The sequence below is a fragment of the Amia ocellicauda genome, chromosome 12 (genome assembly GCF_036373705.1).
Source record: "Amia ocellicauda isolate fAmiCal2 chromosome 12, fAmiCal2.hap1, whole genome shotgun sequence".
NCBI classification, from domain to species: domain Eukaryota; kingdom Metazoa; phylum Chordata; class Actinopteri; order Amiiformes; family Amiidae; genus Amia; species Amia ocellicauda.
Genome location: NC_089861.1, coordinates 14152638 through 14175263, shown reverse-complemented (window position 1 = coordinate 14175263; position 22626 = coordinate 14152638). Strand labels below are relative to the sequence as shown.

General features: G+C 41.4%; 1 protein-coding gene across 1 annotated transcript in view; it reads left to right on the top strand.

Annotated features, from left to right (window-relative positions):
- Positions 1 to 22097, top strand: part of frem3 (Fras1 related extracellular matrix 3) — a 52526-nt gene extending 30429 nt beyond the window's left edge. The window contains exons 7-24 of the mRNA XM_066718411.1: positions 11860 to 12009; positions 12290 to 12499; positions 12984 to 13181; positions 13483 to 13647; positions 13755 to 13937; positions 14065 to 14195; positions 14903 to 15061; positions 15388 to 15691; positions 15846 to 15977; positions 16160 to 16491; positions 17779 to 17971; positions 18152 to 18256; positions 18457 to 18584; positions 18717 to 18851; positions 19052 to 19178; positions 19530 to 19717; positions 19840 to 19986; positions 20088 to 22097. Coding sequence (XP_066574508.1) covers positions 11860 to 12009; positions 12290 to 12499; positions 12984 to 13181; positions 13483 to 13647; positions 13755 to 13937; positions 14065 to 14195; positions 14903 to 15061; positions 15388 to 15691; positions 15846 to 15977; positions 16160 to 16491; positions 17779 to 17971; positions 18152 to 18256; positions 18457 to 18584; positions 18717 to 18851; positions 19052 to 19178; positions 19530 to 19717; positions 19840 to 19986; positions 20088 to 20633 — 3533 coding nt within the window. The 3' untranslated portion in view covers positions 20634 to 22097. The remainder of the gene's footprint in view (positions 1 to 11859; positions 12010 to 12289; positions 12500 to 12983; positions 13182 to 13482; positions 13648 to 13754; positions 13938 to 14064; positions 14196 to 14902; positions 15062 to 15387; positions 15692 to 15845; positions 15978 to 16159; positions 16492 to 17778; positions 17972 to 18151; positions 18257 to 18456; positions 18585 to 18716; positions 18852 to 19051; positions 19179 to 19529; positions 19718 to 19839; positions 19987 to 20087) is intronic.
- Positions 22098 to 22626: the final 529 nt, after the last annotated feature.

Sequence of the window (22626 nt, the reverse complement as noted above, 5' to 3'; positions counted from 1 at the left end):
GCTTCCAATCTGAAAGAATTGTTCAACTAACTGATTTTACTCCTAATCCTGTGATTGTATTTTGATCTGAGTGTGGGTTAGTAAAAGCTAAGGCTGTTCCAGCACTGTCACTTCTATTTCCATTAAAAAGAAACAACATCTCAGTGCAAGTAAGCTCTTAATGTATAATTGTTTCATTGGGGGTATTATAAGTGTAGCTATGAAGGACGAGTTGTCTTCTGCATGCTGTTCTTTAAACACCCCCAGCTTACAGGGTACTACAAAAGCCATATGTTTACTTACGGTATACATATCCAGATGAATTTGAAAAGGCTCAACCAACTTGCTGTTTCAGATGGAATTCATTTCAAGAAGGTGGAAATTATTTTTTTCTCAAGTCCCTCTCTCCTTCATTTGAGGTTAATGAAACTCTTTGGATGTAAGGAGCTTGATGTGATTTAGGTGCACGTTGCATTTCCTGGATTTAAGGAACCCCATTGTGAAAGGTTTGTCAACGTCTCTACCTAGAGAAAAGAGGACAAAAAAGCCTAAATGACGTTAATACGGGTTGTGAACTTTTTGGGGCCATGCTGTGGAAAAAGTGGCCACCCCTCTTCTCTCTATCCTCCTCCAGGAACAGGATGAAGGACTCAAAGAGGATTAAACCAGCCAATTATTCCAGAGGCACTTTATGAAGTGTAGTGATTTTGTTTTACTTCATGAATAATGAAACAGATCTCCTTATCAGATTAGCAGTCCTGCAGGGCTTTCACAGATGTTACTGGCCTTCAGAAATGCTCTCTTTGAGAAGCTTAAAGACATCAATAGATACCCATAAAGACAAACAAAAACACAGAGCTTCCAGAGTGGAAATGGCTTTAGTGTCCAAAGCATGTATTTATTTATGCATTTATTGTCACACAATCTGTTTATAATCAACCTCCTGTGGTACATCTTATGTTCTTATTTTACACTAGATATACCCTTTAAGATTAAACAGGACTATGAATTCTAACACCTAAGTGCATTTAAAGAGCAAATGCTTCAAACTGTACTATGATGGAAGCTTATTGTGTTGCCATTTCTCTTGCCGCTGTTAGAGACGAGACTGAGAGCCGCTCAAGGACATACACTACCATTCAAAAGTTTGGGGTCACTTAGAAATGTCCTTGTTTTCCATGAAAACATACATGAAATGACTTTGAATATGAAATATAGTAATTGACAAGGTTAGAAGAAATTATTCTTATAATTCTCATAATTGTGTCCTTCACAATAGTTTGCTTTCATCAAAGAATCCTCCATTTGCAGCAATTACAGCCTTGCAGACCTTTGTCATTCTAATTGTCAGTTTGTTGAGGTAATCTGAAGAGATTTCACCCCATGCTTCCTGAAGCACCTGCCACAAGTTGGATTGGCTTGATGGGCACTTCTTACGTACCATACGGTCAAGCTGCTCCCACAACAGCCCAATAGGGTTGAGATGCGGTGACTGTGCTGACCACTCCAATGTAGAGAGAATACCAGTTAACTGCTTCTTCCCTAAATAGTTTGCATAGTTAGAAGCTGTGCTTTGGGTCATTGTCCTGTTGTAGGAGGAAATTGGCTCCAATCAAGCGCCATCCATGTTGCATGGCATTGAAAAATGGAGTGATAGCCTTCCTTCTTCAAGATCTCTTTTATCCTGTACAAATCTCTCACTTTACCACCACCAAAGCACCCCCAGACAATCACATTGCCTCCACCATCCTTGATAGATGGCATCAAGCACTCCTCCAGCATCTTTTCATCTGGTCTGCGTCTCACAAAAGTTGTTCTTTGTGATCCGAATACCTCAAACTTTTGTCTGTTTGTCTGTCCATAAAACTTTTTTCCAGTCTTCCTCTGTCCAGTGACTGTGTCTGAGATATGGCTTTTTCTTTGCAACTCTGCCTAGAAGGCCAGCATCCCGGAGTCGCCTCTTCACTGTTGACTGTTGTTATGCAGGTAGTATTTAATGAAGCTGCCAGTTGAGGACCTGTGAGCAGTGGCGATTCTAGAGTCTGTGTGGTTCTGTGAAGGAGTAGTACACAGCATTGTACGAGATCTTCAGTTTCTTGGCAATTTCTCACATGGGATAGCCTTCATTTCTCAGAACAAGAATAGACTGATGAGTTTCAGAAGAAAGTTCTTTGTTTCTGGTCATTTCGAACCTGTAATCGAACCCACAATTGCTGATGCTCAACTAGTCTAAAGAAGGCCAGTTTTATTGCTTCTTTAATCAGCACAACAGTTTTCATATAATACTAATAATAATAATATATACTACTACTACTAATAATAATAACATAATTGCAAAAGGGTTTTCTAATGATCAATTAGCCTTTTAAAATGATAAACTTGGATTAGCCAACACAACGTGCCAGTGGAACACAGGACTGATGGTTGCTGATAATGGGCCTCTGTACGCCTATGTAGATATTCCATTACAAATCAGCCATTTCCAGCTACAATAGTCATTTACAACATTAACAATGTAGACTGCATTTCTAATTTGATGTTATTTTAATGGACAAAAAATAATGGGCATAACTTTTACAGTACTTAACCAGCGGGTGTAACATGTAATACCAGATTTTTTTTTGGAAATCACACTATTAAAGCCCATTGATAATATTTCTCAATCGTTGACAGGTTTATTTTATTTTTATACTGGACTTATTTTCAGTTTCTCTATGCTTGCAAACCAATGAGAAAGAATAGGATAACTTCATAACATGATTGTTCTTTGGCAGACAGTTGGCCTGTGAATCTTTCTAAGGGGCCCATTGAAATAGCGAAGGAATCCAGCAGGAATCTGTCTGTTTGGAAAACGTATTCCAGCTTAATTGTGACCTTTCCTCCTCTGCATATTCAGGCTGACAGATAAAATGTTTTTCTTCGTACTGCACACTTTGGAGTGCCCACTTGAAAAGTCAAGAAAATGGAAAAGGATGGAGTTGGTTGCCTCCAAGCCTTCACTCACCTCTAATAACAGTGTCCTTTCGTAGCCTGTTCTTGTATAGAAAATGTGCTGTTCTTATCCTTACATGAGCTGAATTTCTGGGTTGGGATGGGAAACTTAATTTCCCTGTTTAATGTACTAGCTTTTGTGTCAACATTTTAGTAGATTATTCTTTGGTTTCACTGATGTTGGCATTAGAATGATACACTTCAGTTCAGTAACAACACGAATCGGTTGTTTAGACTGATTTACTCTTACAAAGCCTTCTGCCCTTTCTCAGACTCCCTGACAAAAGCACTTTCGAAAGTCATCTCTCTTAAGCGCTTCCTGTGACTGTTCCTAAATATACGCTCTCAGCTATGATTGTTATGGGGGATTTAAGTTAGCATTTAACTCTTTGAAGTTATTATAGAAGAATATCTGCCCTGTGATGTTTGCCCCTTCATCTCCAGACAAGAAATCCTTAATTAGGATGCTCCTGCTGTCGTCTTTCTTCTAGTATGTGTGTGGCTGCGTGGAGAGGGATTTTCCTTTTGGTCTTATAATTAAGGAATATGTATTGAAAAAAAAATGCTTTTCTGTATACAATGTTCATAAAGGAAGTTGGTATGTGCTCATCCCCTATATAAAATAGGTTTTTACATGTTGTTTTTAATCTTTTACATAAGAGCATCATTTTTCTTTTCCCCCTCTGATTTTGGTGCACTTTTTCTTAGGCTTCAAACGCAATCTTAAGCTTTGTTTCTGATTCTGAAAGCATGTGGAATTTCATGTTGGAGACGGTTGAGAGATTTACTTCTTATTTATTGATAAATACAACTGTAAGTTCATCTCATTTTCAAAGCATGCAGTGATGTGAAGCTTATAATTACAAAGGCCATTTAAAGAGTGCTTTCAGGCCTGGCAATGATCCTGGGTGATCGCATGTTTAAATGATCTATACAGTAGCGCTTACTTACTTACTAGAAGTTACAGGGCACTTATTTATTTAAAAAATAAAGAAACTAACTGGAAACTGGAAAATTATCTGGTTAACCTGCTTAGTTCACATTGATGCCTCTGACCAAAGCTGTTGTAAGTGCTGGCACGTGTTCATCAAACTTCTGTGGCTGGATAGGAAAGTATAAAAAACAGACTTTTGTAGACTGGCAACATCTGTAGATTAGAAACTTCAGGTGTAAAGGGCATCTGGCATAGATCAGAGGTTAGATCAGAGAATAATTACAGTATAAATCTTCAAACCTTCAATGGTTGCAGCAACAAATGTAGAGAGATATGTACTACATCTGGCAGTCCATTGAAAACTAAATCGCAGAAGGGATAACCAGAGGAAGACTTTGCCATAACGGATAGACACTGCTGTGGCCTGTATATTGTGGGAACTCATCAACATATATCTTCTAAATACAATTTAAAATTAAAGTTGCTGTTGAAAAGGAGTGAAAGAGAAATGGAGAAACACAAAACACAAACTTAGATTTGTAATATTAGACCGTTAAAACAGAAGACAGTTAATCCCCAGTGTAGACTTTACTTTCGTCTCCCTGCGATATATTTTTTTCCATTTGAATTTGATATCTGCCTGGTCTCTTGGAATTTTTGAAAGCTATACTGGATTTGTTACATTTTGTGTTGAGAGGGAAAAGTTAACCCTAAATCACTGGGGCTTTGCTTTGGGATTGTGCGTTAAAGAGTTGTTGAAAGAGCCGTTCCAAACCAGGACTATGCCACACGAGACTGTCCCAAGCCAACCGAGACATTAACACAAGCACGAGCACAACTCTACAGCCTGGGCTTTGTCAGGCAATTGGGAGGAAAAAAACAAAAAAAAACAATCACTTATGAAAAGCATTGACTTGTTGTAAAACACAGCAAAAGTCCATTGTGCACTGAAGAACTATGGTCAAAGGCAGAAAGTGGAGAGGGGGGCTTTTTATTTTGTTAACATCAAAGGTAGGAAATGGTCCAGTGATGTAAAGAAAAGCAATCTCTCCAAAGGACTCCATTGACCTTATTCAGCAAACCGTCCGTGCAGAGTGCCATTACTCTGGTGCTGACTGCTCTGTTTAACTACACATCTGAGAGCTACTCAAGGGTTTAATTATTGTAGTTTAAGTCAAACCCTCTTTGATTTCTCCATTGCTGGATGTCTCGTTCGTAGCATTGCCGCAGAAAATACCAGCAAATTTAAATACATACAAATATCAGGGTTGATGGTGCTATTAATCCATCCAAAATAAAAGGTATATTGGTAAATAAATAAAATACACTGCTGGAGGCTGCCTTATTGTGCATTGTGGGTACAAATCCCTTTCTCCTGCACTAATACACATTGGCAGTCAGTGTAGATTTTCATATTTTTTTTCATAACTTTTTTGTTTACATCATATTAAACAAAAGAATAGTTTGGCTTCTCTGATATTATAGGGCCAAGATACAGTTCCTAGGTGCCTCAACTTAAGAACACAGTGGAGTACTTGATGGCAATTATGCTTTAGGTAGAAGGAAGTGTCTTCTGTCAATCACATATCCACTGTTGAGTTCTGGAATTGTTCATTAAAATACATTTTTTATTTGTCCAAGGGCCTAGTAACAGAACATTTTAAAGAATCCCTATAATATTAGTAGTAGATTAATAATTTGCTAATTGTACTATAAAGTCCAGTGGCAAAAATAGTAAAACATTTCCTAACATATATATTTTTGAAATTAGTAGTTAATTAACGTTATAAAGAAAATAATATGGCAGTCCTACAAAGCTAAATCCTATAAAGCAAATAATGTATTCATCCATATAAATCCCCACTGCTCTACTAAGCAATCCTTCCCTTTATATTATCTAAATATGTAATTATTTTTAGGAAATTAAACCAGAAGAGTATGTAAACTCAATTAGGAATTACAGTAATAGACCTGAAACTGCTTTCTTTTCACCAATTCCTACCACTAACATAGTTATAGAAAAATGTATTTTTTTAACAAAGAAAAAGGACTAATAGACTGAAGCTTATTAAATATACTGTAGATTTATATCTCTCCTTAATTACACTGAAAGAATGGTTCCCTTTACTTACTAATTTGTAAAATTAAAAATTGTAATACAATGTTTAAGTCCCATTATCAGCTATTGTCCTAGTGTCTCAGTTGTCTATGAAGAACATAAAAGGACAATTGATTGTGGCTGCTACTGAAGCAATGCCAGGGGTCCTAAATAGGAGGGGGAAGAAAGACATGTAAAAAATGAAAGGGAAAACTGGTGCCAGTAAGAAATCATAGAAGAGATAAGAGTCAGGATAATTGAAGCTGGAGCTTGATAAATTTGTCAATCATTAAAAAAATGCCTGACCAAACAAAAAATGAATACTGAGACTTCAACCTAAGAAGAATGGCTTTTTTGTGTGTCTTCTGAGGGACCAGAAAAGTCTATTAGTTTCATAAACGTAAAGAGGATTAAGGATCAAAAAGGCAGATTTACAATATATGTTCATCTAAGGGTTTTTGCAATTTGTCTGTGGTGGGAATCTGCTTACAAATGACAATATATCAAAGATGGATGTGTGGGGGTGTGTGGGGAGGGGCACTGGGTCAGTATGTGAAAACACAGCAGATGAGCTAGCTCCTGTGTCTAAACATTTCTTTCCTATATGGGATGTTAAATATAGTCTCTTTTAGATTGTATTGTATGAAATGAGAATGGTCAACAGTGTGTGGAGCTTTAAAAAAACTAACAAAATAGAGTCATAATGAGAGGTGAATCTATATTGTATATATTTTTTTAACTCTCAAACTGAATGTAATGTAATGTCGTTCAAATTGAACAAAAAAGCACAAGAGTCCGCAATATGAGTCTGAATGGAACCCATTCAGCAGAAGAAGACAGAGAAACCTGAGCAGATGACTTAAGGAAATTAAATGTGATTTAATCAGCAAAGAAAAGGGAGTTCCAAATCACAACGCATTAAAAACCTCCAAATTAAGGAAGATTGCTATTGACCCCTGTTTGCATCTGACAAATTGTCCATTTCCTCTTAGATTAGATAGTTATTGTAAATCCTGGAACGTCAAATTAACATTAGGGAAACTGACACCAACTTTTCTTTCAGTCCAGAAGGTTTATTGACATTATTTCTGGGATATTTTGAATGAACCGTGGGAGCACAACAAACTTTTTCATACTCACACCCAAAGATGTGCACTTGAAGAGGAGTCTTGTATTATAAAACAGTAAGAAACAAAACAATTAAACAAGAGACCTATCTGAAGTATATGGAGCGGAAACTTGGTTCCAATGTAGTAGCAGGTAGATGTGGTTCACCTAATTCACCAAGCCTGCAGGGATTATGTCCTCAGGCCACACAAGCACTGTTGGCCAGAATAGTTTAAGCAGAGCCTGCCTGGCTTCTGTCACTCTATCCGACGTGGGAATATCAAGTGTTTCAGTCTTTCCCATTAATAAGAAGAGCTGCTGACATGCCATTGTGGGCCCCAATGCTTCTGTACAAAGATTATTGACAAACATGAGGCTTTCAGTATTATACAGGGCTTTGCTTTGTTTTCCTGTTTCACCACAGAAGGCCATAGTGGGAAATGGACTGGAAATGTGATGAAAGGAAATGGTTAAGCCCACGTTTTGTAAAGATTCCTTCTTGGGGTGACCTCCACCTTTGTAGAGGCTAACAGTAGACAGGACTGCCTTTAGTAGGCATTCATAGGATACATTATATATATATATATATATATATATATATATATATATATATATATATATATATATATATATATATAGTTACAATAAACAATTGAGCTGAGCTGGGCCCTATAAATGTAAGATGCTGAAATTAATGTGTAGACATTTTCAAATCTACCACTTTATCTATATCTATCTCTTGTGTTTTTACTTATTTAGTATTCATAGTAGTAGTATCATCATAATAATCATCTTAGTGAATTATAGCGCACTTTTTTCCAGATTGATTTTAATGTATTAAATTCTATGCACAAAAAAGAACCACACAACTCAGCTTATTTGCAGGCAGGCGGTGTGTGAAGGCTGTCTTGCTGTGAGTTGAAAGTGACAGATATCGCAGTCATAAATCAACATGTGCAGCTCGGAGTAGGCAGGTGGGAAATCCCAGTCGTAGTTTGGCTCTTTGATGCCCTGGTTTAGTGAGCCTGGAGAGCTGCATTAGCCTGTACATGTTATTTAATCCCTTGCGAGTCATTTTGTGGCGCCATAACTAAAGGCGCATATCTGAGCCCCCTTAACCGAAAACCATAACAGTTAGTCTGGTGAACATGGCTCTCCTTCCACCCACATGTGTGTCTCAGCTTTTCCCTCTCTCTCTTGTCTTCTGCCTGCTTTACACACATTTTTTTCTCTGTCTATAATCGACTACCCCTTGTCTGCCAATTCAAAGCTTCTACCAGACTATAGGTAATTTGATCGCCAAAACAGGTGGTTGTAATACAATAGTATCTTAAATTGGCACTGTATTGGCACTGTATTGGACAAGCCCCTATAAAGACAGATGAAAGTAGCTTACAAGCTTTTGTCCTGCTTCCCTTTTATTAGGTATGTTTTTCCGTTATGACCAGCCAGACATTGTATTATAACAGGGAGAAAACAACTCACTTTGTAAACTGATAAACAGGCTAGTTTCAGGGATATTTGCCAAATGCTAGACGTCGAATTAACTCCTTTTGAAAATCCGACAAAAACATGTCTTTCTGGATTAGCTTAATGTTTTATTTTGGTAAAAGTGTAGGTGTGTATGTGGGCGGTGCACACTGTGGAGAAGTAGCTTAACTCATCTTCTGAAAGGTGAATTAAGGACAAACGCTATCTGTGGTACTGACTTTTCTTGTCAGCTATTGAAATATGTGCTTCCACTTCTCTGCTGTCAGGGATATTAACAACCTCAGATGTCAAGATTGTTCATGTTTTACCTTTCTCTGTGTCCGTTGTCTCCTTTGCCTTTAAAAGAAAATAAACTGGAAATATTCAGTTCCTCCCACAGCCACTCCCTGGAAACATAAACATAAACTAATTCTGCTGATATCTACCTCCATACAAAAGGCCTACTGCAATAGGTGCAATATTTGAAATTATATCTTGGAACTAGGACAATTACCATATATAGAATAATGAAGGAATATTTGCATGTGAATTCTCTTTAGCATTAGCAATTAAAAGACCCTGCATTTGTTGTAATTTAACAGCGGTTACTTTTGTATCTGAATTGTTTATCTTTTCCTATTGAAACAAAACAGTGTTCATGTATTTAGTTTCACTTGATTTAGATAGACAACCTGTATTGTTCTTCATAATTTCTTATGTTTCTTTATTGTCTCTTTGCCAAGTTCAATGTCTGCATTTAAAAAAAAAAAAAATTCACTGGATTCACAAGCTGGCATTCACTGTCTCAGTGAAGGTAAACCACGCCTTGTCTGGGATTTCAGGCCATGGAGGTGAATGTAAGAAGTAATGCCGTCAATTACAAATAGTTTTTCCACAAAAAAGAATACTCTACTGGTTGTCTCTAGTCTCTTAGCAATGTACAAGGGGAGGGAGAGATGTAAATATCAATCTAAACACAGACGTTGCCCTCAGCTGGCCTTGATGGGGTCACCGGAGACGGGCACACTTGAAGGGAGTCCAAGATCTGTATAGAAAAGTCAGCTTGTACGCACTGTGTCCTCATTAACTCAGGGCCACATCTTCTTGGTGGGTCTGAACGCAACACAAGCTGAGCACAAGAAAAGACTAATTTCCTTTGTGGAAAGTGTTGTATTTGCAGCTTCTGCCTTCAGTGAGAACCCATCAGCGATTCGGGGTCTTGGCAGGGCTGTGTGCTGCTCTGTGTAAGGTGACCAACTTGGGTGGTAACAGAGATGAGCTTTGGACCTGGGCCAGCTATGCTCCATTGCAGTTGGTGCTTCCTTTTTACCAACTAAAGAGGGAACGTTTTAGATCCGGCAACCAATAACAGAACATGAGACGCTGTTTAATGCTCTGATGTTTCTCATGTAGGCTTGGTCTTCAGCTGTTCTGCTCTGAGATGTAGACCGCCTGGTTTATATAACCTTTAGTTTACAAGGTTGTCCTGCAGAAATGAAAATGTCTTTGGCAAGCGTAACCGAGCCAATCACACCGCAGGGAAAGTGAAAAATGATTGCGGATGTCACTGTGAGATCAGCTGGTCTGTCTGATCATGTTTTTGACAGCTTCCTCAAAGGAATGTTTCCCTTTTACCATTCAAGCTTTTTGACTGAGCAGCAGGCACTGCAACGGCTCATAGCTTCTATTTTTGTAAGCCTAGTAAGGACATTTTCAATTTGTCAAAGCAACCCAGTCACAAGGAGGGTCTTGTGTTTTGTGGTACATTTTGCATAGTATAGTCCACAATGAATGAGCAGATTCTGCTTAGCAAACACCTATAGAGTGACCTATAGTTTTAAAAACCATGTGGGCACAATTACAGGCATTGTTACTTTAGCTGCCTATTTTTAACAGCAGGCATCGCAAGATCACACTTAGAGAGTGACTGAAGCGAAAACATTTTAAACAATACAATTTTAATACGATTTTAAAATGTACAGTTTTAAATTAATGAATTGTATTGTACACATATTCACTTGATCTGTATTTTAAATCTGTAAAAATAACTCATACTTAGAGCCTCAGTGTTCATCGTGGAGGAAATGAAACAGCACCAATGTTGCTCATTTGCTTTGCAATGATAATTCCAGAACAATGTTTTGGGCGTGTTATTTGAAATTGAACACTGTGCCTAGCAGATTTGTGAAATGTGAGCAGGGACTCCGGAAGGGTAGAATAAGATGTAGTAAACATGACTGCAAAGGTTATTTGTTTCCCTCTCTCATTCTGTGTCTAATAGAATTCAGACAAGCCTGCGTCTCAGTTCTAATAGCAAAGGGAAGCGCACTTTCTTCCGCCCTCTTTTGAATGAGAATTGAAAGCTCCCGTCCTTTTCACTCCGCTATCAATGACTCGCTCATCAGCATAAGAGATGTCAGAGCTTCAGGAGAGAACTCCGGCTGTCCGCTAATTTTCACCTGTCAGGGTTGTCTCGCTGACAAGACATGCTGGCTGACAGCTTGCTTCCTGACCTATTACAGAGTGACTGCATGCGAGGGAATGGTGATGAAATGCTTTGACTTTCTCAGCCTGATGTGCTTCTGGGGAGTCAATGCGAAAGTGCTGTCAAATGTATCATACAGTGGTGGTCTTGTGCGTAAAGTTAAGGTTTTAGAACAAGTTTTTTTCTGCTAAAACTATTTCCCCTGTGTACTCCAGTTGCCAAGGTCTCATTGTCTTTTTATATTCATTGTTCATGATAGTTATTAAACTTCATCTTTTATTATTAAAAATGCCTTCATTAAAAGAAAAATGGTTTTCACATTCAAATTAGGTTTAGTTAAATATATAGAACGTTAAACATACTAAATATATATAAGGAAGAAAAGCCCAAAACAGTACCTCAGATAAGAATGATGAAACAGCTATTTAATCTTTCTACAGAATCTGAGGTATATACAATGATTTATATATATTTAAAATATATAAAATCCCTTGCTTACAAATTAAAAAAGGCTGTCTTGGTTCAGTTTATTGTGAACATTATATTCCATTTCTATGAAGGAAAACACCTTGAAATATGATTGTTTAAATACAGTTTTACCACAGTACAATGTTAAAAGTTGAATTGTGACACTAAACAATATAACAGCCATCAAAGCCACCAATTATTTTTGTTTTATTATGTCTCACCTGTAGACCACAAAGCCAGCAGAATTCAGTTTATTTTGACACAAATTGAGGACCATCGTTATTGTTAGGATGTGTAATATTTATGTTGTGTTGTTTTGTCTGGCAGAGCCCTCACTGTACTTTGGAGACCTGGAGTACACAGTGGATGAAAGCTCTGGCTACGTGGAGGTGCGTGTGTGGAGAACAGGGACAGATTTGTCTAAGACAGCGACCGTCACTGTGCGCTCCAGGAAAACCGAGCCAGTCTCAGCAGAAGGTAAGTGACTCTCCTTTTCTCCAAAACAAAAAAAAACAATTTATTTCCCTATTAGTTTTAAAAATATATACCTTTTTGTCTCCTTTCTTTACTTGAGCATGTTCTGGAGTTCTACATTTACTAAATAATAATAAATAAATAAAATGTCTGACATCACGCTCTGGGACAAGAGTATTACATTTCACCTCCCCACCACCAAAACAACACATTATTTCTTTTGTCTAAGAGTGAGTGTGTCCATGTCTTCCTGTTATGAACTGTGGGCTTGTCTCCCTGGCAGCTGGTATTGACTACGTGGGGATTAGCAGAAACCTGGATTTTGCCCCTGGGGTGACGATGCAGACCTTCCGCGTGACCATCCTGGACGACCTGGGCCAGCCGGTGCTGGAGGGGCCCGAGAAGTTTGAGCTGGTCCTCCGAATGCCCATGAACGCCGTCCTGGGAGAGCCCAGCAAGACCATCATCACCATCAACGACTCCGTCTCAGACTGTAGGTCTGGCCAATGGCCTGATTCACACTGTGTGACATAACACAACACAGCGTCCCACAACACAAACACAGTCAGCACAGGCCTTTTCTGTCATTCACACAGCAGTTATAGGGTGAAGATTATACCGTATATATGTGTGTTATTGGCTTGTTTGTTTTTCAGTTTAATACTTGAATATATTCTGTAGATTACACAATCCAAATGTGTTCATAAACTCTCATAAAGACTTTTTGTTTATGCATCCGTTTTTTTGTCGGTGTAGGAATACTTAGGAATATGGATTTCAGAAAGAGTGCTTATAACCCTGATTTGTGTCACAGTGAGCGATCTGAATAAAGTCTAGCAGGATTATTTGTTTGAGTAAACATCAAAGACAGATCACTCCTTTTAGCCTATTTCCTACACCCAATATCGCATTTTGTTCAGACATATATAGTCTAGCATACAGTGGAACTATTTGTGATGATCTTGTTTGTTTTGCAGTACCTAAGGTCCAGTTCAAGGAGCCCCTCTACACTGCTGATGAGGTGGATGGGCAGGTCAGTGCCATTGTGTACCGCAGTGGAGATATTAGCTATAAGTCCACTGTGAGGTGCTACACTCGCCAGGGCTCCGCACAGGTCATGATGGACTACGATGAGCGTCCCAACACTGACACCTCCATTGTCACCTTCCTGCCAGGTAATGTGTCCATAATACTGGGGTGATACAGACTTTGGTTGTATTCTATGCAATCCATGCCTTGTATGCGACACTTTCTATATTTTCTCCTTCTTGTCTAACAATAGTTTACATTGTGCTGGACAAGAGAAGCATAAAATTAATCAAACACAACATCCTGACTCCTGTACCAAGCATTACATGTAGTGTTGACTCTGTTGCTGTGTTACATTGCACTTTGATTCAAGTGTCAGCCTACGAAATGCATTATAACAGTGAAAGGTAACTCAGAACTCAAGGTATTATTGTTGTTCACGCACAGGTGAATCGGAGAAGCCCTGTGTGGTGACTCTGGTGGATGACTCTGTCCACGAAGAGGAGGAAGAGTTTCGTCTGGTGCTGGGGAATCCCAAAAGCGAATCACCATTCGGGGCGTCTCTGGGAGAGCAGAAGGAGACGCTGATCAAAATTACAGATGACAAAGACAGTACGTAAAAGCAGGCTCGTAAAAACGATCATTTAAAATAGTTAAAGCTCAGTTTAAGTTGGTCAGTCTTTGTGCAGTGAGCAATCATTTTCGTTTCATTTCCCCAGAACCGATTATCAAGTTTTCTGAAATCAAATACAGTGTCAAGGAACCACAAGTGCAGGGTGAGATCGCTGTGGTGAAGATCCCAGTGCTGCGCCTCGGGGACACGTCCAAAGTGTCTGTGGTGCGAATTCACACGAAGGACGGTTCTGCAACCTCTGGGGAGGATTACAACCCCCTGTCAGAAGGTAAGACCTGAGATGTATTTACAGTATGTTCATCTTGATATCATAGACTCTGAGTTCGATTTAGGTGTTGTTATCCATAGCTCAACTCATAAACTACTCTCTGGGGTTGATTTTTCTTGTTGTGCAGATGTGGAGTTTAAGGAAGGAGAGAAGGAGCACTTTGTGGAGGTGGAAATTCTGTACGATGGGGAGAGAGAGATGAGAGAGGCCTTCACTATCCACATGAAACCTGATGAGTACATGGTGGCTGAGACACAGGTGAGAGAAACTAAAAACAGCACTTTTTGCCTTTACCCACTTAGACGTAGACTACATCAATACTGGCCCTCTCTGAAAATCTAAAATTACCTGCCTCTTTCTACTAATAAACAAGGTTAAAGTTTTGATTTAGCCTAAGGTCTAATGTCGAAATATATAAACTTACACATTCTCTGTTGTTGTTTACTTATGTAAGCATGCCTATGCAGCTTTTGATGTCAAACCCCATTCAGACATGAACTGCAGTCTTAGGTACATCTCCAAGCACCAGTACCACGCAACCCCTGAAAACTCACTACGCCATCTACTGGTCCCCTGATGGAGGAGGTTTGAACACTTCAAGTCTAGGAAAGAGTACCCAATGAGCCCTGCTGCACATACTATGATTACCTTTGAAAACAAATCTGAATTAACAATTTACAGTCAAATCAAAAGAACAGGAATCATCTATTGGTTTTCTTAATACTTGATAAATGGTAAACCATGTTTATGATACCTGGATATAATACAAACTTCAGCAGTATTGAGCCCTTCATTCATCAAGGATCAACTATCTTCCAATAAAGTCTTTGGAATTCTCGACCTGGTTTTTGGAGCTTTTTTCGATTATGTGAACACATTGATTACAACTTCTAGTTTTCACAATTGCAAATAATGCATGTAGGCCCTGTGAACGAAGCCTTTCTGGAACTTCTCTCCTCTCAAAGATGAGCAAGGCCATCATATACATCGAGGAGATGGACAGCGTGGCAGACGTGACTTTCCCCGCGGTGCCTCAGGTCGTCTCCCTGCTCATGTACGATGACACAGCCAGGAGCAAGGACCATCCCAACCCTGCCACTGGCTACCCTGTAGTTTGTGTAACGGTGAGTGAACACCAGAGAGAGCACTGTTGTGTACCGAAGAGTCTTAGTTATTTTTAACATTTACAAATGAGTCGGGTATCAACATGTTTTACATAAACCATCCACCCACTTCCATTTTCTTTATGTATTTAGCGTTCATTTCGGTGAATTTAGTTTCAACCAACATAGATAATCAATCAATTTTTACTGGATTTTTTATTCCTGATCAAGAAGATTTCCCTGAAAAAGCAACGCATATATTTTGTAATATTCACTGTGCTTTTAAGTAGTACAGCTCAGTTTAATCTGTGAATAACGTATCTTCCTATTATAACCTTCCCTTGCAGGCCTGTAACCCCAAGTACTCTGATTTTGACAAGACCGGCTCCATATGCTCAGCGGAGAACATCAACGACACGATGACACAATACCGCTGGCTGGTGAGCGCGCCCAGTGGCCCGGACGGCGTCACCAGCCCCATGAGGGAGGTGGACACGAACACTTTCTTCACCAACACCAAGTCCATCACGCTGGACGCCATATACTTCCAGGCAGGCTCCCGGGTCCAGTGTGCGGCCAGGGCCTTCAATGCCAATGGAGATGCTGGCCTGGAGCTGCTCAGCCCCATCGTCAGCATCAGCGTGGAGGAGGGTGAGCGTGGTAGACCTACATACCACATATACATAATAGAAGGCAGCAAAACAAGAGGGGGCTCATCTTGCTTGTTTTTTTTTTTTTAAGTAGCTAATCGATCCTACAGTGTTGTGCTCTTCTTTATTTCTCTTTCTCTCTTCGCCCTATACAGGTCTCTGTCAGCCTCGGGTCCCAGGAACAGTTGGGGCCGAGCCATTCTCTGCCAAAATTCGCTACACCGGCCCAGACGACCCCGACTTCCCTAATCTCATCAAACTGACCATCACTATGCCCCACATGGATGGTGAGTACCCTGCAGTCACCCTGGTTAAACTTAATTGTCTTTGGAAACAACTTGATTTTGTATAATACAAATAAAATCTACACCATGTATTTTATTTTACATTTGCAAGATGCACACAAGATTTGCACTTTAAAGAAGAATAAAAGCGAGGGTTGTACAAATGGACGACTGTGTGGTTGCAGGCATGTTACCAGTCATCTCCACGAGGCCCTTGTCCAACTTTGAGCTGACTCTGAGCCCAGATGGCACCAGGGTGGGAAACCACAAATGCTCCAACCTGCTAGACTTCAACGAGATCCAGACCCAGCATGGCTTCCTCACTGAGGGCACCAAGAACCCAGAGGTGATCGGCGAGACCTCCCCCTACCAGTACAGCACCGCCCTGCGCTCCGCCAACTCCCTGCGCTTCTACCGCAACCTCAACCTGGAGGCCTGCCTGTGGGACTTCAACAGCTACTACGATATGTCGGAGCTGCTGACAGACTGCGGGGGCAAAATCGGCACCGACGGCCAGGTACTGTCATGTGTGTGCTGGGGGAGAGCAAAGGCGAGCTCGCTGCTCAGATTGTTCACTAGGATCTGTCATTTCCACACACCCGTGTTGGGTTTATTTTTTCCATGTACTTGGTCTTTACAGCAAAATCCAGTGTGCTGTTCTCTCATCTTGTATTTGTATCTTATATTTGTCTTGTACATATATATATATACATAACCGTGAAGAACTCTTACAGTCAAAAAACTAGAAGCAAGATTGAAATACCGTATATATGTTCAGCTGATAGACTTAAGGTTTGTATGCTATTTTCTTTGTTTTCATAGCCTTGGGTTAATTAAATAACTTCTGTCAATGATACTGTACCATTTAAAGAAGGAAAGAAAATGAAATAAACACTTAGTAATTCAGCCAGCCAAGCAGGGTACAGAAAAGGGATGTGTTTAGTTGAGCAGCTGCATTTCTGGAGACTTAAGGGAAAGAAAACAGTGCAAAGAAAGCAATGTAAATTCTTTTGTTGAGATGTTGTGATGGGAATGAAAGAGTGAGTTTGTCTCCAGATCGAAGTGTTGACGTGTTGAGAGTTCTTTCTGCCTTGAGGTTAATGGACTCGGCTAACAGCAGCTTCAGACTGGTATCACCATTCACCCCCCAGCCCCACCGCTGGGAGAGGACACTTAGCAGAGTAAAGGGATACGCCCTCTCGGCTGTGCAACCTTAAACCTGTGCGTGTCGTTGAACAAAAAGCCCTGCATACCACTGCGCTGAGATGCTGAAAGGGAAACCTAACAGCAGGAGCAGATTGGGTTTCCTCTATAAAAAGTTCCTGCTCGGTTATTATATTTGACATTTGTAACATATAGGTAGGGGTGAAAAAAGCTCACATTTCTGAAGCACTATTGTGAGGTGAACCATTTCGTTCCTGTTACCTACATTTTCAATAAAGAAACACCTCACTTTCACATCAATTTATATGTAATAGGATACATAGGATAATAATATAATAACTGACTAATTTATTTTAATAATTTGGCACGGAATACTCTCTCAGATCAGAAGAAATTAGGTGTTTTCTGTTAGTGTCAGAGTATAAAAAACAGGGGATATGTGTACTGGACAAGTAATCAGCAGACGTCCATGAAATATTCAGAAAGTGTTATGTAAGTGTGTTTAATAGGCTTTATTAGGTGTAGCTGGTTGGTCCCCTTCCCTTCTCCTTTCCCACTGTGCATTCCCTTCAGAGTACCGGCACTGTGCTGGAGTTGAGTTACGGCGTTTGAGCCTGCTGTCTCCTGTCCCCCCTGGCAGGTGCTCAACCTGGTGCAATCCTATGTCACGCTGCGGGTGCCGCTCTATGTCTCCTATGTGTTCCACTCCCCCGTGGCAGTCGGGGGCTGGCAGCACTTCGACCTGCAGTCCGAGCTGCGGCTCACCTTCGTCTATGACACTGCGATCTTGTGGAAGGACGGGATTGGCAGTCCTCCGGAGGCCGAGCTGCAAGGTGCTTTGATAAGGACACTGTTCTACTGTATCAATTGCTGGCTCTAGTGTGTGGGATTATGGTTAATCGGTTGATTGATTGATTATTGTGATTTATCCGTTCATTCATTCATTGTTAGCCCTAGCTAGTTCTAGCAGTGTGTGCCTACTTGTATTTTTAAATTTGACTCCCTTCTCATAGGAGCTATGTACCCAACCAGTATGAGAATTAATGAAGAGGGCCGTCTAGTGGTGAACTTCAAGACCGAAGCCCGTTTCAGAGGACAGTTCGTGATGTCTCACCCAGGTAAGGGCTCAGGTCTTCAAACTTCAAGTTGCTCTCTGTTGTCTCACACAGTAACCCAAGGCCTGTCCTACAGTTTTCCAACAAAAAGATTACAGATAACCCTGGCACTCTGACCCTCGTGATGTTGTTGGTGGTCCTGCGGGGAGGAGTTGAACATATGACTGTGTGTCTCATGTATCTTCTATCCCTCTGTGCTGCAGGTACCTCTTTAACATCAATGGTGATGTCAGCGGATCACTCTGGGCTCACCTTCACTCTGTCTCTGGTGCGGACAGAGCCGACCTACAACCAGCCAGTTCAGCAGTGGAGCTATGTCTCCGATTTTGCAGTGAGTTTGTGGAATGAGAGAAGACTGTGCACGATGCCTTCATTAGTTTAGGAGTTGCTTTTATATTTTGTTATATTTTAATGCATCCTCTTTTAATAACCTTTGGTGTGATGTCATCTGATTTCGATGTAGGTACGAGACTACTCTGGCACATACACCGTGAAGCTCATTCCCTGCAGTGCGTCACCTAACCTGGAGTACAGTATCCCCCCTGTGTGTCACCCCCGGGAGCCCCTCACCTTCGACATGGACATCAGGTTCCAGCAGGTGAGTGACATGAAACCCGGCCAATAACATACTGCTATATATTTTATTTGAGTTACATAAAAATCACTCCATTTTCTCTGGAGCAAAAATCTTTCAGATATGTTCCAAATCAATGACTAATATGTATCACTTATACATATATTATTCTATAGCCCAGCTTTTCCCTGTAATCAGTGTGACCTGTGCTCTCTGCCCCTCAGGTCAGTGACCCGGTGGCTGCCGAGTTCAGTCTCAACACTCAAATGTTCCTGCTCTCCAAGAGGGAGCTGTGGCTGTCCGACGGGTCCATGGGGTTCGGGGAGGGAACTGATGTTGCCTTTGCTGAAGGTACGTGAGCAGAGACCCAAGAGATACATTACAGCCTTCGGAGGGCAAGGATAGAGCGAAAATGTTAAAACCAACAGTGTGAATTAGCAAAGCAGTGACACCAATAGAGTTCATTACCAAGTCGATCCATCACGTATGAAGAGACATGAAATAAGTGGATACTTGGAATAGTTTTTTTTCTGAAATTGAAGTTTGACACACAAGTAGAATCTGAAAGGAAAATCAGTCCCAGCATGATCCAGGGGTTTTCCAATGGCTCCCCCTTGTGTCCAAATTGTATATTTACCCAGGAGATTGTTCTGTGTCAGTCAGTGTGTTCAGGTTTGGTTACTGACGTCGTGTGTTGCTCAGGGTCGCATATCTATGGCCGGGTCATGGTGGACCCTGTGCAGAACCTGGGGGACTCGTTCACGTGCAGCATTGAGAAGGTGTTCCTGTGCACCGGGGCCGATGGGTACGTTCCCAAGTACAACCCCGTCAACAAGGAGTACGGATGCCTGGCCGACGCGCCCTCTCTGCTCTACCGGTTCAAGATTCTGGTAGGTGGAGCTGTGCCAGCTTTACTTCATGGTTAGGAGCAGAAATCACTCATAGGGATCTGAAACAAAATCTCCCCAGCCAGATTGCTGAAGTGCACACTTCTGTGTCTGTTGATTCGCAGGATAAAGCCCAGCCAGAGACCCAGGCCCGGGTGTTTGGGAATGTGGAGTTTGACGCCAAGCTCGCCATCGACGCGCCAGGTGCCCTGCCCCTGGTGAGACAGCCAGGCTCAGACGGCTTCACCGTGTCCTCAACACCCCTCTTCCAGGTAAGGAGTTCCAGCCTCAGCTCTCATTCATGTTGACTGTTCAGGAAAATCCAAAATATTTTGTGCAGCTGTAACAGAGATCCCAACTCTCCCCTCTCCAGGTGACTGCAGGCCGGGAGTGGTACATCCACACCATCTACACAGTCCGCTCTAGAACGAACGCCAACCGAGGCATTGGCAAGAGGAGCCTGGAGTATCACCACAGCCTGTCCGCGGCCGCTGTGGCCCCCAGAGGTGAAGTACGCAGCCGGCGGGCGGCGCCCGAGCCAGCGGAGGACATCGGCTCCGAGAACAACCGGGGAACCAACATCCAGCACATCGCCCTGGACCGTGCCAACAAGCTGGTGGTCAGCCAGCGCGAGTCCTGGCCCAGAGAAGAGCTGCTGGAGCGCCCCCTGCTGGAGAGCTCTGGGCAGAAGACCACAGAGCTGGCGCTGCTGCCATTAGTGGCCGGGGCGGCCGGGCTGCTGCTCCTGATCTGCGTCACCACGTGCGTCGTGCTCCTGCTGCGTCGCAAGAGACGCCGCTCCTCGGGTGCCAAGAAACCCCCGCCCTACTCCACCTCCTCCTGCTCGGCCTACCAGGGCAGCCGGAGCAGCAGCGAGACTGTGAGCACGAGGCACAGCACTGACAGCTCTGAGGTTTAACCCTGTCTTCCCTGTCGCGCTGTGCTGGACGTCTCAGACAATAACGACAAACGGCAACAGATCCACCTCAGTGCCTTTATTGTTACCCACAGTGCCTGCTCTCGCCACAGAACACTCCGAACCGCAAAGGACAATATTGTATATTATTGTTATTCGCAAGTCAAAAAAAGAGGGAGGTTTAAATAAAAGTGTCTTAGCTTTCCACTCTGGTACGAAGGCATGAGTGAATGCCCTTCGGCTCGCCCTGAAAGATTGTTAAAGATCTCGTTGTCGTCCTCCCTCTGCTACACGCTTTCAAGCTAGAACGGGCTGGGGTCCCACAGAAAGAGCGCCACGAGAGTAGTGCCACGCTTTCGCAGCTTTCATTTCGTTTCAGCTCTACAATTCTACTTGTTAAATCATTGCCTTGTTGTTGGTCGTCTTGTGTTCCTTAGGCCGAGACAGAGATCCTGCGTGTCAGTGGAAGGGGGTCCACGTGAACAAGGTCATATATTCCTGTCATCTTCATTCACCTATTCTGCCTACTGCCAGCCAACCCCCCCACCTGCCTGTGTAATCTGTGTGCAGAGGGTCTGTCACAGCGGACCAATAGAGGAGAGACTGGCTGAGGTTTGTATGTTTTTCAGGAACTTTTCAGTGGTGCAGTAACTTCTGTATCCCTGCACACGTGCCAACAATAAAACCAAATTTGGAAAAGGATCAGTTTATGGGTAAAATAAAAGTATGATAATCAGAAATCCACTGATACGAAGAACCTGTGAACACAATGACAGCCAATTAACTCAGGCAGCAGGAAAACTTCCTCTTCACTGTAAAGAGTAGCCCCAAAGGATCCTGTGATTTCTCAACAGTAAACTCTGTGATTTTATTTAAATCTAATCACCGGCTTAATGTATTGTGTGCATCTGTCTTGGTGTGGGCTAACGTTACTATTTTTCATGCTCTTATTGCCCAGTTCTAAACATGTATAGGTACACGCTTGTACAGGTGAATTCTGCAGATTCTGAGGGAGGGCATATTGCTTTATCTGTCACATATCTAATGTCTTTTTATATATATATATTGTTGTGCTTTGACCCGGCTTTATGTGTGCCCCAATTAAACACAACCTTAAACATGGTGCTACTCAAAAGGATTGCAATGGCTTGGAATTACTGTCGGTTGCTGTTTATCCAAGTGTTACAGATTTTGTTTTCACGTTTTTATATTTTTGACTTTGTAGAATGTGGTTGAAATGTGTGTGAATATATATATATATATATATATATATATATATATTCATATTAATGTCATAATATATATGACATAATTGGTTGAATGGGAGGAAGCAAACTAAATAGGTATTAGCGACACACCCTGATGAAACTTGAAGATTGGATCACGACAGTTGTGAGACTTGCATTTTGTGCTGCATTTGTTCATTTGTATTCTCATTCAAATTACTGAGTAAATGGTATTAGGAAACGAAGTTGTGCGACTGTTTCATGCCACATTCTCACTGCACACCAGCTTACAAGATGTAATGTAGTTATTTGGAAAGATTTAGCTACTAATTAGTATTCAGGTTAAACAATTTCAGATTCTGTTTACAATGATAGACAGTAGGCAGACGAGGAGTGATTGCAATTATTCTTGCCTCTAATCCCTGCATTACAAATACCTTTCCATGCCTGACAATATCCATCACCTCTAAACAATATACTGGCTGCATTTCAGGGGGACATGCTGGGAAGGTGCAACTCATTGGAGGATTGTAGTAGAGAAACCGAGGAAGCACTCATCTGCTCGGGAATGCAAATCTATGCTTTAATCAAGGGTTACAGTGAATGGCCAATAAGGGACATTTGCATTGCCATGAACTTGACAGGAATATGAAGTCCACCATTTCAGGCTTTTTCAGATCTTAAAACACAGCAATAAACACTACAGCGAGTTAAAGGAAGGTTGCCCTTTTAATTCATGAACAGCTGCGACATTAAATCACCCCCTCACA